This window comes from Meles meles, chromosome 21 (assembly GCF_922984935.1).
Source record: "Meles meles chromosome 21, mMelMel3.1 paternal haplotype, whole genome shotgun sequence".
Classification (NCBI taxonomy): domain Eukaryota; kingdom Metazoa; phylum Chordata; class Mammalia; order Carnivora; family Mustelidae; genus Meles; species Meles meles.
The window spans coordinates 30,681,891-30,701,101 of NC_060086.1; the positions used below are offsets into that span (position 1 = coordinate 30,681,891).

Genomic DNA, 19,211 nt, shown 5'->3' on the forward strand with positions numbered 1-19,211 from the left:
TCTCCCTATGAAGTAAATTCTACGAGAAGGTTTTTTGTCTTGTTTACCTCTAGAAGGCTGCCTGACACGTGGTGGCATGGGCCAAATATTTGCTGAATGACTAGATGACCAGTGATGGCCGCGCATCTTTGACCCAATGAACTGAGGCCATCACTTAAACTCTGGGCCTTAGTCTTCCCACCAATGTAGTACAGAGTAAAAATGGCTGCCCTATTTACCTCAAAGGATGGCCGTAATGAGATAACGGACTCAAGAAAGTACTCCAAAAAAAGGTGCAAAGGCCTATCACGCGAGGAGGTGCACTTACTATGATCCCTGTCCTTGACAAATGTGGGAGACCATCTCAGATCCTATGTGAAAAGGGCAGGGGGCCATCTGAGCCATGCCCTTCTCCCACTATCTACTTTCCTCTGGCTGTACCAAACCAGGAAGGAAGCCCCAAACGATCACTCAGATTTTCATTTCCATTTTGCACAAGGGTGTGTTTGGGGGGGGGGGGGGGGTAAGGTGCACTACCTTGCGTTGTCCCGGCCATGTGACTTCAGGAAATTCATATCTCGGTATCGGGAGAGAAATGCCACCAGCTGGTCATTTGTCCTGTGGAAACAAACCAAGAGGAAGGTCAGAGTCCTCCAGAGACCGTGGACTTACCGCACTATGTTTAAAAGGACTATTCCTGTATTTGTATCCTACATGTTCCATATCCTGTGAACTCTCTGAGGGTAAGCATGGTGCCCCAACTGTTTTAGAATCTCTAGTGCCCCGCACTGGGCTTGGCAAACATGAAGTCATCAGTGTGCGGTGCAATGCCAGATACTTAACAACCTCAGGGCCTTCGCACCTGCTGTGCCTGGGAAATTCAGTCTTTTCTCTTTCCAGGTCTGGTTTGCTATTGTCATCCGGGTCTCCTTCCAAATGTCACCTCTTCAGAGGGGCTTTTTCTGGCCACCCAACCTAAAGCAGCATCTACCTTTCCTACCTTCACCTTTATCACAACCTTCTCTATTACTAAGTGTTCAATTCGCTTATATTATGATGCAAGCTCCATGACGGCAGAGCCTCGTGGGATTTGCTCCTCCCTGGCACACAGCAGGAGCTACAGTAGGGTTGTTGGATGAATGATACCAAGTCCTTGATACCCACTGGGCTACCGACTGAGAGAGCTTTGAAAAATACGAAGTGTGATCCAAACAGATGACGTCGTTCCCAGCATTGTTATCCCAAATTTATCGCCATCAATCTCGGCACAGGCAGTGTAGTCACAGCTAATCAGCTTGTGCATACAGCTGTGACAGTATTCTAAAAGGCAGTCACACGGGTCTCCATCTGCCAGAAACGCAGTCGTCTCTTCTGCTGAATAAACCCAAACAGGTAAAGGGTGCTGAAGTGACAGCTCCTTTACCACCGGGGCTCTCTGCTCAGGGATTTTTACTTAAGAAGGAAAGGGTTAACCGTTGTTTCAAAGTGGGAGACAGGGTGGAGGCAATGGAAAGGAAGGACATCCCTGGGAACAGAACGGAGGGTCACCAGACCTCTGGGAGGCAGGTGGGTGCCTCGGAGAACAATGCTTGGGCTCTCGAAGCAGGAAGGTCTGGAGACAGATCCCAGCTCCACTCCTGACCCAGCTGTGTGTCCAAGGGTGAGGAATTTAACCTCCTTCTCTGAACTCCCCTGACCGCCCAGCAGATAGCGGGCTCTCTGCACATACAGCGTACGGATAACTGGGCACACTGAAAGGGCATATAGTAGGTGTGCAATAAACCCAAGGGCTCAGCTCCTTCCGCCTCCAGTCATCCGGTCTGAACGGCCCCCAGCTGGCACACCACCTTCATTTCCCTGCAACTCCTGGCGCCACCGCCAGCCCCGGTTCTGTGATTGGATGACTCATGTCGACCAACTCCTAATTCCAGCAGAGGGGGCACCGAGCGGTTAAGAGACGCTGCATTGATAACGAGCACTCCCAATGTCCCATCCTGCCAGTGAGATGAACCCCGACTCCAGCCAGCCGTTCCAGCAGCGTCTGGGAAACCCCGGTACACCCCGGTGTGTACCTCGTACACACGCACCAAGCCAAGCCCCACGGGGGCGCACATGGGTGAATCCCAGGGACGCAGACAAAAGGCTAACCCCAAGTGTCTGCAAAATGATGGGTCTCCTGTGTGGACAACCGTGCCTGCATGCTGCCAGGGAAAGCCCACAAGCCTCCTACCAAGTTATGGGCAGCTGTGGGCAGAGCCCCTCTTGAAGTTGCTGGGAGAGGTGGGAATGAGCTCAGTCCATACAAAAAAAAAAAAAACAAAAGAAAGAAAGAAAGAAAGAAAACGATGTCTTTTTCCAAACCGTAAAGAGGCCCGCTCCCTTGCCAGGTCTTAGCGGTTCCTATTTACCAAACCCCTCGCCACTCCACGACAGTTCATTATTGTCGTCCTGATGAATACGGGGACAAGTTAACCTCTGAATGGGTCCCTGGCAGCAGGAATAATAAATAGGGCCTCTCAGCGGCCTCAGGGGGAGGATTGGAGGGGCCAGGCGGTGGCTCCCGGGCCCTGCGTGCAAAGCCTCAGGCCTCCCAGGGTCAGCGGCCGCAGCTCCATTTGGCAACCCCAGAAAGTTCCTTTCAGGGCCCTGAGCTGGGGCCATTTTCACATTTGCTGCTTCACCGAGCCCCCATCTGACAGGGATGAATAGGCATTTAGCGAATTTACTTAGCGATGCTTCCACATGAAATCGTCTCAAAAGATGACATCTTGGGGGGGGGGGCGCCCAGGGAAGGGGCTGCAGATTCCAGGCCCGGACCTGGGGAGAAGGCTGCCTTTCAAAGCAAGGCACTGTGTCACTGTGTGCCTGGTTTGGATGGACTGGTAGAGTGAGGGGATCCCTGAGTCCCCCTCTCGTCCCTCTCCCCGGGGGCCCCCAGACCCCTCCCTCTCGTCCCCCTCCCTGGGGGCCCCCAGACCCCTCCCTCTCTCTCAGAGCAGAACGCCTGATTGGCATGCTAAAACCCGTCTCCCCAGCCCTTCTTCAAGGGGAGGTGCGATTCGGCCAGAGCCCACGTTTTCTTATTGTTGCTTTCAGAGGCCTGTCTTTAATAGCCTACATAATACTTAGTTCTCCTGAGATAATTAACAGTTTGTGATCTGCTGACATTTTATCCAATACCAGCGCCCCTCCCCGCCCCAATTCATTTCTCACTCCTCCTTTCTGGTGAAGTCATTTGCCAAACGACTCCCTTGGCTTGTCATCTCCACCTTTTGTGGAAATCATTAGAAGACACGCTTCCCCGTCCAAGCCCATTCCTCGGATTCAGGATGGTGACTCTGGGCCCATCCCTGGCAGCCTTCAGAGCCACTGGGATGTCTTCGCGGAAGTACATAAATAAGTAAATGTTAAAATAAATGACATATTTTGATAAGGAAGAGATTTATTTCAATAAAAAAGTTGCTGGCGGGGGTGCCTGGGTGGCTCAGTGGTTTAAGCCACTGCCTTCGGCTCAGGTCATGATCTCAGGGTCCTGGGATCGAGTCCCACATCGGGCTCTCTGCTCGGCGGGGAGCCTGCTTCCTCCTCTCTCTCTCTGCCTGCTTCTCTGCCTACTTGTGATCTCTGTCTGTCAAATAAATAAATAAAATCTTAAAAAAAAAAAAAGTTGCTGTCACATAAACTTATTGGAACCCTATCAAAATCTCTGTTGGAATCAAACAACAAAGAACTGATAAAAACAGCTAACGATGACCATTTACGAAATGCCCACCGTGCCAGAGACCCTGGGGCCGACTTTTGCCACATTTTATTGCATCTCGATATTCACCGTCTGAGACTCTCTGAGACGTGAGTTTCATTCCCATTTTGCAGATGGGCGACTGAGGCTCAGAGAAGCCACTGCTTAGCCAAGTGAGAACCAGGATCACCTGGTTCCAAATGGCAAAGCCCATCACGCCCTTCGCTACTAGACTGCTTCCGGAACGGAGTGAGGGAGTGAATGAATGCGTGAGGGAACGAATGAATGAAGGAGCTCCATCCCCTGTGCAGGTGCTCCGAGGCCTCCCCAATCAGAGCCTGATCTTGGGACGAGCAGCAACAGCCCACGGCTATTAGAAACGCAGCATCTCAGGCTCCACCCAAGATCTATGGAGTCAAAATTGGCTCTCTAACGAGATTCCCGGGGGTGCACGTGCCCTTCAAAGTGTAAGAAGCGCTGCTTTTAGTGAGGCGTGAATATGGTGGTTAATTCTCTTCCTCTTTCCTTCTTCATCTTCTCCCCAAGGCCTGTTCCTGAAAGCCCAGACTTGCAGCCAGTTACTTTCATCTCGGTAAGCCTCAGGTGTTGGGATTATGCAATAAACTAACGCACCAAAGACCTGGGCAGTAGCACCGGGCATACAGTAAGCCCTTGATAAATGTTAGCTGTTAGTTCGTGGTATTATTACCATCCTGAATATCAGAAGCTGAAGACATTTTGAGCAGGAGACAGGAGTATAATGACCCAACCAGATTTGAACTTGGAAAGCTTTCTGGGTGTAAGACCCAGGGGATGTCCCTGCCGAGCGTGGCTGGGGAAATGCCCCAGAGAAGGGACTCGTCCATGGTCTCCCAGCTGGTGTCAGCATTAGGGTGGCTCGCAGAGGACCACCTCAATATCGTGTGTGTCTAAGATGTGTCACGGCCCTGGGCATGGTTCAGCTCTCAGGTCCTTCTAGTCCCCAGGAGCCCAGTTGTAGCCGTGCGGGTCTGCAGGCCACGTGGGGCAGCCCGAGGAGGGGATGGGGCCAGCTCAGCCTCCACCTGCAGAAAGCATGCACAGAACCAACTGAATTGCTCTATGTCCCTTCTGCCCGCCAGGCTACAATCCAAAACCCCTCTGTCTGATACAGGGAAGAATCTGGCAGAGGTGCTCACGATCACTGCTCAGGCAAAAGTGAAGCGCGAGAGTTTTTGTGAATGTCAGGATTAAGGGCTTAATGGCTCCGGGTATGTGCAGAACCCACAGGGCCCGGGATCAAGCCCTTGTGGGTGCACTGGGTGGGCCACCGGAGGGGTAAACACGCGTGCGAGCGGCAGTGGACGCAGGACTATGGCGCTGGGCCAGGAGGGGCGGGAGGGTGAAAGCACCGTCCATCTGAGCACAGGGCAGACTGACTTCCCCAGCTTTTTCCCCCTAGCGTCTCATCTGCACAGTTGTTTCACAGGTACGTTCAATTTAAACAGTACTTCAGCTCTGCCCTGTGCAACAACATTTGTAGTACCTGATGTACCTTTCTCCAATCTTAAATTGCGGTAAAATACACAGAACATCGAATTTGTCGTCTTAACCATTTTTGAGCGCACAGCTCAGGCGTCCGAAGTACGTTCGTACTGTTCTGCGAGCATCACCACCATCTATCTGCAGAACGCTTTTCATCTCGTGAAACTGCATGTCTGACATCTGGAAACAGGAGCGCCCCATGTCCCTGTGGCTCCCAGCCCCAGTCCCTGGGAACCAGCATTCTACGTCCCGTCTCTGTGAACAAGTTCACAGAGGAGTCAAACTCTAGGAACCTCGTTCAAGTGGGACCCTAGGGTGTTTGTCAATGGTATGACTACCTATGTCATACCAAGCATCAGAATTTCCCTTTTTGAGGCTGAGTCATTCTGATATACCATTTATAGGTCTTTTTCCTATGACACGTGAGCAGCCATAATGACTGCATGTCTTTGTACCTTCTAAAGCACCTGGGCCACCAGGGGGATATGGAGAGTGGCCAACCGTCCTGATTGGGTGGCCAGGACCCAGATGTTTTAGTTTTTAAAATCAGATGGTCCCGGGCAAACCAAAATGAGAAGGTGGTATATGGGTCTGTTGAGAGCTGTGGGATCACAGGAGTGATGTCATATTTGGGCCCGCTCCCCCCCTTTTTAAAAAAGATTAAAAAAAAATTTTTTTTCATTTGATAGAAAGAGCACAAAGAAGGGGAGCAGGACAGAGAGCAGCAGACCCTCTGCTGAGCAAGGAGCCTGATGCGGGGCTTGATCTGAGGACCCTGGGATCATGACCGGAGTCGAAGGCAGACACTTAATCAAGGGAGCCACCCAGGCACCCCATACTCTGTCCTTTCATGAGGAGCCCAAGTGTACAGACAGTGATGATGGTGGGGTTGGGGGCAATGTAACCCTTTCCTGTGCTTTTGAAGTTCACGGTCCCCAGCTTCGTCTACAGCAAGACAGATAAGAGCAAGAACAACAGGACAACAGCATCTGGCAGTGCGGGCCGACGACAGGGGCCCTGTCCTCAGCACTCTGCACCCATTAGCCCACTCAGTCCTTGTGACAATCCTATGAAGCAGATGCTCTAATACCCACGTTCATTTTTATTACGTAAATGGGAACGTACATGTCTGTGGCTTGTGATTGAGCCCACTCAGCTGTCTAATCAGCATGTACAAGTAGACTTTATCCTTCGAATGGTGACACGGAATCCCACAGAATGGACAGGGCCAAGCCCCTGGTGATGGACATCTAGGGTGTTTGCCCCCCGCCCCTTACAGATACTGGGCCTACGAGGCCAGCATCCTCCCACATGTACTTTCCGTATTTGGGTAGGATAGATTTTCGCAGGATTAAATTCCCAGATATGGAAGTGTTTATGCAAAGGGTGCTTTCTGGCCTCTCTTTGCTCTTAGAAAGACACACTGCGCAGACTAAGGCTACCCCAAGAGCCCAGGGTGGGGCTCCCAGCAGTGTGGGGAGGGAGAAGGAGATTGCAAAGTGAGGGATGGGACCACTGTCCTGGGAAGGCTGGTGCCCTTCTTGGGCAGGCTGGCCAGGCCTGGCAGGGTCCTTCCGGCCTCCCTGTGGTAGCAACAACCAGTGGGACGCAAATGAGCCTCTGTCAAGCAGCAAGCGGTGTGTGTTGGGGGGGGCGGTGCCCAGAACTATCCAGTGCCCAGAGCGGCTGCTGCAGCTGGTGCCCATCTGTCCGTTAATAGCACAGGGATTTTCAACATGGGCACCTTGGACAATGCTTTTCAGGGCCTGGCGATAGTTGTGAGACGAGCAGGCATGGGGTCTAATTCTGTTCGTTCCTCCAGGACCTGATACACAGTAGATGTTTGGCAATACTGACTGGCATTCCTAACAAATACCCGAGCACAGCACGGGCATGTAGGGCGTGTGGGTGCGGCGCCCAGCGCAGTGTCTGCCCTCCGGGAGGGGCTCCATCATTCCCTTGTCTCTCCATGCCTTTGCCCACCTCCTTTCCTCCACCAGACATGCTCTTGCCTGTATCTTTGAACTGGAGGTGATGTGGGGCCATGAAGCCCACGAAGCAGGAGAAAACAGTAACCATGGAGGAATCCTGCCTGTGCTGCCTACAAAGGGTTAAGTGCCCCTCCCCATTTCATCAGACAATTACCCCATCAAGCAGGAACTAGCTGATACATGAATAAAGTAAGACACAAAGAGATTCAAGGACTTGGCCAATGTCTTGCAGGGGAAACGGAGTGCTGACTCAGACCCAGGCACCGCAGGTCCAGAGCTAGGGCTCTGCAAACCTGTTCTTCTTGGGGCGGATCAGCTGTACGAGTCCACTCCATTTCCCTAGAATGGGAGCCACAAAACAAGCACTGGAAACGGAAATGACAGCCACTTTCTGAGGCCTCCTACTTCCTTTCCAGGGAACTGTCTGTAAACACGAGCTGCATGTAGACAAAGCCTCCTGTGCTGGGTTTGGGGCCTTTCTGCTCTGCTTGTCTAAAATCTGAGCCCTAGCCACCGGATTTCCTCTCATCCCATTCCAGCTCACAAATGGATTCGGACCCATTTTTCAATATGGCCTATTTCGTTTTGGGTGTGTGGGGGGAGGTGGAGAGCGGACCCTGTCATCGCTCTGTTGGCCACCTTCCAAGAAGGTTATGCTTGGACCTTATGGGAGTCTTCTTGTCTCCTAGTGCATCTCTCAGAAAGGCCAGAATTCCAGAACAGGAAGAAGAAAGATCAAGTTCAGAATTCTCTAAAGAAGAGTCAAGAGCAAAAAAAAGCTTTGCAGACAAGAGAAGGAGAGTCCCTGATTTGAATACAGCCAAAGCTTGTAGTGAGACCCAGTTTTGTTAAGATACAGGAGAAAATGTATGGAAAAAGCTAGATACTGTAGTTCTTCCTGGACCCGAGGGACAAAATTACAGCCACAGCTGGGCACCTAGGGAGGAGCGAACTGGACAAAATGTTGCTCCAGTTTTTGGACTGCATTCTAAGCTATCTTCTGGAAAGCAGTCATAGGATCTTTCCAGAACGTTAAGTCTGATCACATCTCTTCTCCATTTAATAATGTCCTTTAGTAGCTCCTCCCCATCACCTGCAGGACGTGTACAAAGTGGTTCTCGAGCTGGCCTGCTCACTCAATCTTCGGGGTTATGTGCAGTTTTCTAAACGTCCTGTGCTTTCTCATAACTGTGACTTGGAAAACTCTAATAAAACTTTGCTTTCCTGGGAACATGGCTTCTTTCCTCTCTGATAGGTCAGGTGCCAGATACCTGGATCAGCGGTGGACAAGGCGGTTATGGTCCCTGTCCTCTAAAAGCACACAAGACAGCGGGGAAGGTGACAGATAAGGGAGATTTTTGTGATATGGGGTGACGTGCCAGGTGAGAGAGAGCACAGAGCCTCCCAGAGACACCAGGGAGCAGCTCTTCCCCTCCACAAAGGCAGGCAGGCAGACAAACTGGGGAACCACCTGGCTAATAAAACTCGATCACTTTTGATTGGATTTATCCTTTTGTTACTGGTGGAAACGATGCAGAATTAAAACACGCTCATGGCATTTGCGGGAACTGGCAAACCATTTCTCAAAGCCTCACCGCTTTCACCGAGCACTTGTAAGACACACATTTTTCATTTTAAACATACATAAGCCATTCTAAGAGGCAGTTTATCTGACGTTCCATCAGTGGGAACTCTTAACGTGTCAGCCCTTCCTGTAGACGGCTGTAATGGAAAGGTAACTGACAAGAATCAGCACCGAGGCCATGCCTGATCCTGGGACAACTGCTGCCATCGTGAATGGAGAGCTGCATTGCCATTCAGCCTTGTGTGTGTGAGCGCACGCGTGTGGAGTCTATCTGATTGTATTTTAATTTTCTGAAATCTGGTTGTCCTCAGATGCCACGAGACATCTCAAATGAGCAGAACATTTGGTTAACCAAATTCCTCATCCCCTTACAATGACTGATTATAGCCAGCTATTGGATTGGGTTTGGGCGGGGGGGGGGGGGGGGGGTGGTGGGGGGTGGGGAGCAGAACAAGAGGAGGCCTGCTTTGGATGACAAAGAAAGACTGAATCTTAAAAGTAGAGGTGATTTAAGCAAGAAAGCCACATCTTTGCTACAATGAGCGCTGCATTCAGAGATTTCCCCCTGCTCTTTGCCACTTTGTTTCTATTTGATGTTAAGCAGTTTCCCAGAGGGGGCTGAACCTTTATTTTCTAATCTGCAAAATGGGGATAAAAAACGGTATCTGAGTTGCCTGTCTGTTGCGAGAAGCACTCAAGCACTCAGCAGGAAATTCCCATACCCTCTGCTTAGAAACGCCAGAGGAAAGGCATGCCCACCACCGGCCACACCTCCATCCTCTCATCCTCACGCCTAGCACTACTCTCAGCTCAAATTTCCCCCTGTGTGTAAGGCTGAGAAGAGATTTTTATTTTCACCATTCCACATTCCCCTGGGTTTGTGCAAAGGAAGGCTCTGGCCTCCAGTAACAATGTATCTATTCCAGTCCCACCAGATGGGTGTCCCTAACGCACCAACAATCGACATATGGGTATGTGGAGTGGTTAAAATAATGAGACCTGAGACCAGAGAGTTGTAGGTTCAAGTCCTGGTTCTACCATTTACTAGCTGTGTTGGCCTCCGACAGGTGATTTCTGCCATGTGACGCTCAATTTCCTCATCTTTAAAGCTGAGGATGATAATGCCTACTTCGTTGGGTTGCTGCGAGGACTAAGTGAAGTGAGAGGCTATTCAGCATTGCCTGCAACTGAAAACTCCAGGCTCATAGGGATGCTGGTACCAGGAGTGGGAGATTCGGTGGGCAGAGGAAAGCAACAGACACACAGAGCTGGCCCACAGAATGCTACAATGTTAGTTTTTGTTCCTAGTGCTGGTCTAATCAATTTTATTTCTCCAGGACTAGGTTCTATATTCGGCAGGGGGATGAGGTTCTATATTCTGCAGGGGGTAGGATGTTATAAAGATCTCTGTCCCCTAGAACTTCAGGGTCAGGTTGGTTCTGATGGCCTGAGGACAGCATGGAGCTCGAAGGACAGCTGACTGTCGCTGATCGCCTTGGCAGCCTGCCAGGTTCACTAGCCTGTCTGTGCTGGAACAAGGTCAAAATGCACTGTGACACAGAAGGGAAACCACACACTCCTCCCTGGGAAAACAAACGTGGAGCCACGCCATAGCTGCTTCTGCAAACCTCAAGGGGACACAGATTCTTGGCTCAAGAGACTAGAAAATGAGGACATGCTGCATTTAGTATATATTTTCCCTGCAGATTCTAAGCCTGTTTATTTCAGAGCGTTGATGAGAAATTATACAAAACATCAGGCTGTTCAAACAGAGGACACAGGCTCTGAGGTAGTAATCCTCAGAACCAGAAACCTTGTGACATGTTCTAGAAGAGAATTTATTGTATAGATCACTGGTTCTCCAACGGTGTCTGGGGCAGCCCCAGGTTCCACTGGGTGGCTCACTTGGGACTTAGCCAGAGAGGAGGCAGTGTCCCCTACTTTCCACATCAGGTGAAGTTTCAACTGGGTGTAAAAAATTTGGTAGCTTAACAATCAAAGTTCAAATGTCATGAAAGGAGATGACCAATTCAGATTCCTATTTTGCTGGGGTGGGGAGGGCAGAGGATAGCATAGGACCAACGCTCTGTAGAAGGATTAGCTGAGCTCTGCTCTCATCAGGCTGTCTAACCTTGGGCAGGAACCCTCTCGTAAAGCATCGTTCTTCACTTCTGAGGTATGGGCACCATCATGACAGGACACATTCTGTAGAGCTGTCCTGAAGATAAAGAGAATGGCGCATGTAGGCTGAGCACTGAGCACAGGGGCCCGGTTGGAGTCAGGGTAGCTATTTGCCGTGCTACTGCTGGGGCTTGTGAATTACATTTCCTTTCTCCTTCCCTTCCTCCCTGCCTACTTTTCTCCCTCCCTCTCTTCCTTCTTTACATTTTTGAGCATTTCTTAAGTGCCCCAAATTGTGTTGAGTTCTGAAGCTAGACATGAATTCAGCTTTTTAAACCACTGGTATCACTTTGAGTTGCATGGACCTGTTTCAACGGGGGTAATTTGGTTTTATCTGATGGTACATGGGCTCAGGTTGCCGGCTCTTTGGGTAAAGGTCATTCGTTTATAGGTATTCCTCAAGTATCTGCTCAGAGGTAATACCTCTCTCCTTCTCCCCTTGTCTTCCTATAGTCACTGATGGAGTGTTTCCTAAGAAAAAAGAATTTAATGGCATCTGGGACCATTCTGAACACCCCCTCATATAGGTGTTGCTAAGAGTTCACTGATCACTGATAAAATATTTTGCAGCACTGATCCTTCAGTACTTACGTGGTTGGGACTGCAAACGAGGATTATGTTGTAAATTCTAAAACAGGACGCTTTCCAGATAGGAGCAGATCTGCTTTGTTCCCATCACTATATCCTCATTCAGTCAGTCAGCAAATACTGATGTCAGACCTCCTACATGTCAGGTACTGTTCTAGGTCCTGGAGAACAGTGATGACTGAGAAGCAAATCTCTGTGAGAACTGATCCCTGGTGACTCGAGGAATCCACTCTGTGTCTTGGATTAGCTTCTCTCCTATGCGTTATGAATGGTTCTAGTTTTGTAGCACCCTTGCAGGAACCAAGGAAACAGTCATCCTGATGATTTTCTGTGTTCTGAGGTTCTGATGAGGAACCCCAGCTCAGAAAGGCTTGGCTAGCACAGTATCTGGCACCTAATAGTTGCTTAATATCTAGAGGGACGGATGTTGCATGGAATCCCAAAGGCTGTGCCAGGTTCCCGAAATGGAATTTACAAACGCACACAGAATCCCTTTCCTGTTAAGGCAGACGCACGGGCAGGTACCCATGCCTCACACCCAGATGAGTGACAGCCAGATGCAGGGACACTGCTCTGCATCAGGTGACCTGTGTGCCTGAGCCTCAGTGGCCTTGTCTGAATGGGGCAGAGAACCCGTGAGATCATGTGTGCGAAGGCTGCGCCCAGGGCCAGCACACAGGAGGTGCTTGACTATCTCAGAGCTCTTGTTACTGATTCCCTCTGAGGGAAGGACAAGGATGGCTGGGTCCCCAGGCACCCCACACCGTGGCACAGACTCAACAGGTGTTTTCCGGGGGGTGGGGGAAGCTAAGCCCTTGGGATGCTGACACGGCCCAAGAGCTTGAGAACAAAGCCAAGCCCAACCTCTCTCTATGGCTGGTTCCCTTGCTGGCCTCCCAAGGGCTGAGGTCGGCCAAAAACAAGAAAACCCTCAGAAGCTGGAAGCCCTTTTTCCTATTTTATCATTTTATTCTTTCTTCCTTTTCTCTGTTAGTTGAACTGTAACTGCGTATGTTAAAAAGTCACCATAATACCCAGAAAAATTGAAAACAGGTGTTCAAACAAAAACTTCTGAATAAATATTCACAGCAGCACTATTCACAATAGGCAAAAGGAGGATATAATCCAAATGCCCACTGAGCGATGAACGGATAAACCAAACGTGGTACATCCATACAACGGGATATTATTCCGCCATACAGCAGAGTGAGATACGGACACCTGTCGCCGTGCGGACGGGCCTTGCGAACATCGTGCAAAACGAGACAAGCCAGGCACAAAAGACCACATGTTACATGATTCCATTCATATGCCGTATCTGGGATAGGTAGACCCACGGACACAGGTGACTGCCAGGACCTAGGGACGGGGGGTGGGGGTGGGGGGTGGGGGGCGTGGAAATTAGGAGCAACTGCTTATGGGCCAGACTGTCTCCTTTGGGGATATTAAAATGTCTGGGACTGGAGTAATGGTTGGCTGGATAACACTGTGAATGCATGAAATGTCTGTCACTCATGGTGACTTCTATCAGCTGAACCCCAATATCGCAAACGGAAAAAGGGATCCCCTAACATGGCTACAATACCAACTGTGCTTGGTGTATCGTAAACATTTCGTACACACTATACATGGACCCTCCCAACTTCTCTAGAAAGGGGAGCATTAGCTCCATTTTACAATGGACCGACGGAGTCTCCCCGAGCTTGGCTCAATTATCCACGAACAGTGCTGCTGCTGCTAAGTACCGAGGACAGGTGTCACGTGCTCCAGAACGGGATACAAATCCCCTTCATGTCCCCTCGCATTCTGCCTTCCCAACAACCTCAAGTAGTAGGGACTGCTGTTCTCACCCATCCTACAGATGGGGAAGGACCGAACAGTTACATGACCTGTGCCAGCTAAGACAGGCAGGGACATGCATGGGCCTCAGAGCCCCAGGGCTGCGGCACAGAGGCTTAGCCAAGGAAACCGAGGGAAGGTGGACGGTCTACCCCTCAGCCCTGTTCATGGAACATGGGGACAGCTTAGTTACTGGCCATTGGACATCAGGAGATCACTTGGACGGGGCAGGGGGTGGGTGATGGTGCTGGGTGGCTCAGTCGGTTAACTGCTCAAGTGTTGTCCCGGGGTCCTGGGATCGAGTCCTACATCGGGCTCCTTGCTTAGCAGGGAGCCTGCTTCTTCCTATCCCTCTGCCCCTCCCCCTGCTCATGCTCACTCTCTCTCTCTAAGAAATCAATCTTAAAAAAAAAAAAAAAAAAAAAAGGGCGGGGACGCTTGGGATTCTGCCCCTCTCCGGGCTATGGAGAAGCCAACAGGCCGCCGCACAAGTGTGATGTGTTAACACCCCTTGGCCCGCTGGACTCCCACAACGGCCCCACCCCCCGTCCGTGCGGGTACCCCCAGTTCAGTGGAGAAGCGGCGGAGCCAACTTGAAGATTTGTGAGAACCCCCCACGGCTCATTGTTCTTTTGAAATTGACTCTCCGATGCTTTGGAATGCTTTCCATTTTCATGGTGGGGAAGTCTGAAAATGCCTCTAGCTGGGAGAAATAAGTAAAGACAAAACCTTGCCACTAGTCTTCAATCGAGGAACAAGCTCAGAGACGCTTTGAATACTTGCGGAAGTGGTGGACGAGGGACACGCCATCGGCGAGCCTTCCGCCACACAGGAATAAATGACTGTGGGCATAGCGGCCGGGTGCATTGCAGGGGACAGCCACTGACCACTCGTTTGCTCCTTCAGTCCTCCTGGTGCAAAGGGCTTGCTGGGCTCCTGCTATGTGCCAGGCGCTGTGCCAGGCACTAGAGATAAGCCTCAGCAAAAGAGGTTTCTACACTTGCGCAACTGGCAACCTGGTCAACTGGCCAGGGTAGGTCAGCCTACTGTCCTGATTTATTGAGCACTCGTTCTGTGTCCGGCGAGGCTCTTCAAACTAGACAGCTAAATCCTCACCGCAAAGGCTGAGGCAGGTAAGCGTGATGCTGTGTTCCAGATGAGAAGCGAGAGGTGCACAAAGGGCAAGCCACCTGCCGAGGGTTTCGGGGCCAATACGTGCGACGGCTGGATTCAGACTCTGGTGAGTCCCCAAGCGTACACTTCTGATCCCTCTCCCACCCTGCCCAATGGCCTGAGCCCCCAAACCCCTACCAGAGAATGGAAAGGGCGTTTCTCGGTCCAACTCCAGCTTACAGCATCTCCCCAGAAACCCCAGGGGCATGGAGACTGAGAACACCATGCTGCAGAGAGGTCCGAGAGAGAAGAATAGCAAGGAAACCACAGGGGGGACTAGCCTGCTGGAAAAGTAATTACCTGAGCTAGAACGCACATATCTGCTCGCAGAAAATATTAGCTCTCATATTCTACCTCCCACCCCAGCAGCCTGGTAGAGTTCTTCACTTTCTCTGTTTCTTCCCCCACTGCTGAGAAACTGTCTAGGAGATAATGCAATCTCATCAGGGCACTTTCCAACAAGAATTTTCCCAAGATGATCTGTTGCTTTTAAGCAGAACTTGGGCTCTTGAGGTCCCAAGGCATCTGGGCCCGCCAGACTCTCCAGCCTTGTTCTGTGTGTTTATCCACTTCCCACATCTTGTCCACATAAGCCTCTCTTCACTTGATTCACAGTCCATGTTCCCTCACGCCTCAGGGCATTTGCACATACAGCCCCCTCTTCCTGAAAAACTTGTACCCAGTTGTTCATGCAGTTAATTCCTTCTCTCCTTTCCACTCTCAGCTCAGAGACACTTCTCCAGGGAAGCTTTCTCTGACTCCCTTGAAGGGAAATGGTTGTACGCATGGGGATTTGCTGTATATATCCATGTAAACTTCCTTCCTAACACTGCCCTAAAGACGTGATGATTTAACGGTCAAATCTGTGATGGCCGAGAGGTTAACTACCCTATTGGTAGCGTAGGGCCGGGTCCTGGCAGACATCTGGCACACTGTATGTTTGCACGGATGTGTAAGGAGTCAATGAATCGTGAGGGCCTAAAGCTGGTATTTCATGAGAAGGCGTTTCGTGGTCATCATCTTGGTTTACACATTTCTCGCTTCCTCAGTCAGCAGTGCGGCCACGGCAGACTCACAAAACACGTTACAGAAAGGGAGCCCGAACACCCGGAGGTGCGGACCCGGACCCACAAGATCAGGCAGATTTTCGGAAGGCGCCCCAAGGACACGTGCCTAGTCAATCCCGGAAATCTTGGAGAATCAGCTGGCATTGGGGCATCTGGCAGGAACTTACCAGGTCCGCCAAGGAAAGATCAACCAGTCTTGTGCTTTCTGGGGAAGCAGGAAGCGGGCTAAACGCTGAAATCAGTGAGTCTTGGCATTCAGAGTCATTAACCTTTCTGATTCTGAGTGAGGACCGTGGTGCAGGGTAAATTACAGTGCTAACGGGCCCAAGCTGTTTCTGACAGGTTCATAGCGAGAAGGCTGGATGATAAGACGGTATGGTCTTCTTTGGCTGACAAACCCTACGTGGGGGGCTGGAGAAGCCTATAGTCACAGAGAACCCATGTGAACAAACTACCTGTCCCCTCCCGGCTGGCCTGGTCAGGCGACGCTGAGACGTGAGCTCTAGTTCACACCTTGCCTCAGCTCAAGTTTCAGGCTGGTTAAGCCATGCAGGAGGAAGAATAAGGGCAAAGGGGTCTGCTGTTTGATGTCAAGCTCAGCTACCCAGGGCTGGGTGGGAGTCGAGGCCAGGGTCTGGAGGAAGTTCCCAGACGACCTTAGCAATCTGTACCACTCTCCCTCCCCCCGGGGTCATGAAGTCTGAAGCACGGAGTGGACCGCAAGCTGGTGCCCGAGTTGGCAGTCATCGGAGATCATGCAGAAAACCCAGGTGTGGGAAGATGGGTGGTGGGTGAGTGGGGGATGGGACAGTGAGTTTGCCAAGGTCGCAATGCGTGTCTGGGCCAAGGTCACTATCTGAATTGTGGGAGATGCAGCAGAATGGCCTAGAGCATGGGTCTGCGTACTACGGTCTGCCACCTGCTTTCGTCCGTGAAGTTTCGTGGGAACAGAGTCCTGCCTATTTGTCTATGTGTGGTCGACAGCTGACTTGTCGCTCTGGCAGGAGAACTGTGCCATCGGGACAGAGACCGTTCAGCCTGCAAAACTGAAATATTTGCTATATGGTTCTTTGTAAAAATGTTTATTGACATTATGTTTCTCTCTCTGCGGTCATTCATATTCCTTCCTCGCAACGGCTTGAGATGCCCTCCTTAGGCAGTGCCTTCCCAGCCCACTTTCCTCTTTCCACACTGTGTTTTCCCTGGGATGCATTTCCACCTGATCTGTTAGCCACTTGCTTATCTACTGTCTCTCCCCCTCAGCGGCATGGGGGTGCCTCAAAGGAATGTACTTTATGTACTGCTGTATCCCAGCACCCAGAAAACTGCCCGACATACACCAGACACTCAGCAAATATTTGTGGAATGACTGAAGAGCCACATGCCCCGTGTATATGTGCTTTAATATTTCCTTATTTAGATCAACTCTGTGTATATATATTTTTTCTTTTCTTTTTAAAATTAAGTAGGCTCCATGCCCAGCACAGAGCTCAACATGGGGCTTGAACCGCCAACCGTGAGATCAAGACCTGAGCTGAGATCAAGAGTCACACGCTCAACTGACTGAGCCACGCCATGCCCCTAGATCTACTATACACACATATACGTATTTTTAAAGATTTATTTTACAGACAGAGAGAAAGCTCAAGCGTGCGCACCAAGGATGGAGGAGGGGCAGAGACAAAGAATCTTCAGGCAGAGACTCCGTGCAGAGCAGGGAGCCTGAAGTGGGGCTCAATCCCATGACCCATGAACTCATGACCTGAGACAAAAATTCAGAGCTGGGATGCTCAAATGACGGCATCACCCAGGTGCCCCGAGATCAACTGTCTTTTTAAAGAAAATTTCGGCTTCAGAAATCAGGGCTGTATTAGGTCTTCCTAAATGTTAACATTGTTCGAAATGTCTGCATACCACTTTAAATCATCTTGCTTACCACCCGTGGTCTGTGGATCAGACCCGGGAAGCCCTAGCTTGTGGCTGAGGACACAGGTGGGTTTAAGCCTGAGCTCCACTGTGCAGTAACTGAGCACTGCTGGGCACGCTCCTGTCCCTCCTCTCTCTAACAGGGATGCTGAAGGTCCCACCTCACCTGGTGACTGAGAGTTTCAATGAGATTGGGAAGCCCTCGGCCCAGTATCCTGCACACACGTGGCGCTGGGTGCACAGGGGCGGGCACACTTGGCAGAGGGGCGTGTCCCGGAGGTCAGTTCACGACATGACGGGCCTCTCGCCTCTCCCGCCTGCAGTCGCGGTGCCCAGCGAACGAGGCCCGGCTCGGATGCAGCCTCACCACATCCCGGCAAAGCGATTTGGATTAATAGGACGATTTAGCTGTAGGTGTCCAGAGAATGCCTTGTTTAAAGTAACTTGTTAGAAACTTCCCCAGGGCGGCCAACTTTTAAACAAAGATTGACTCTGTAATCAAAAACTGCTTGGCCTTAAACAACATCCCGGCATCCCAAAGAGCACAATTACATTGAGAAAGGGGTGGCAGTGTTTGTGCCCCTGGCTGGCTTGGCCAAGTAATGTTGACTGATGAACACAATTAAATTGCACCGGGGAGAATCCTTCTGTGGAGGAGCAAAGGACACGGGAGACAGGCGGCGGCTCTTGGGGGCACCATTTCCATCCTTCCTCCACAAGGGACCATGGCAATCCTGTCGGATTCCACTTTGGGGTCTCACCCTGGGAAAACTGGCTGGCACCACCAACTGACCCCCTCTTTCCTCATCCCCCACTTTCTGATGAGACAGTGTTACAGGCAATCGACCAAGGTTAAGAACCGGGGCCCCCCATGTTCCATCTGGAGCGCACGGAGCTGTCTCACTTCAGACGGACAGGAGCAAAGGAGGTAGGAGACAAGCCCAGGGACTGTGCTCTCTGCCCCGGCTTCTGCTCATGACACTCTGCCCCTGGCTGCGCACCCATCCAGATGCCCCAGTCACTTTCTGACCCTGCCTGGGGGACTCGCAGCGGCCATCAGGTTGGCCAGAGGCAGAATCCTTGAGCCTAGGGACAGGGCTGGGGTGGTGAGGTGGCGAGAAGGTTTGGGGGTGGGACTAGGAAGGAGCATTTTTCAACCTGAGGGGGATTCTGCAGCTGCCGTGATTCGAGAGTAAGCAGACTGGAGAAGAACAGGGATGTCTCAGTCCACTGAGGTCAAGGAGGCTGATAAACACGAAGGGTCTTTTCAACTAGCCTTGCAGAAGAGAATGGAGATGGGGGCCAGGCCTGCTCAAGAGCAGAGGCACCAAAACATGGCTCAGCTCAAGGCGACAGCCTTTGTGACTCCCATCACGACCGCATTTCTCAAAGGCGTGTGTGCGCGTCCTCTCTGGGTCTGCATCTCAACGGCAGGACAAGGGCACAGGGATAGAAAATAACGGACAGAATAAAGAAAGTGACCACGAAAAAGGTCAGACCACCTTTTTTTTGGGTCTAGAATGAAGAAGTGCCCAGGATGTCTATCTTTTGTAACAATGACAATAAGTAACAATAAGTTGTAACTTATTGTTACAATAAGTAACAACAACAATGACTTC

At 50.9% G+C, this 19,211-nt stretch overlaps 1 protein-coding gene across 1 annotated transcript in view; it reads right to left on the bottom strand.

Annotated features, from left to right (window-relative positions):
• The window catches only part of XYLT1 (xylosyltransferase 1), a 297,158-nt gene that overhangs the window by 37,610 nt on the left and 240,337 nt on the right, over positions 1 to 19,211 (bottom strand). The window contains exon 6 of the mRNA XM_045994345.1: positions 517 to 597. Coding sequence (XP_045850301.1) covers positions 517 to 597 — 81 coding nt within the window. The remainder of the gene's footprint in view (positions 1 to 516; positions 598 to 19,211) is intronic.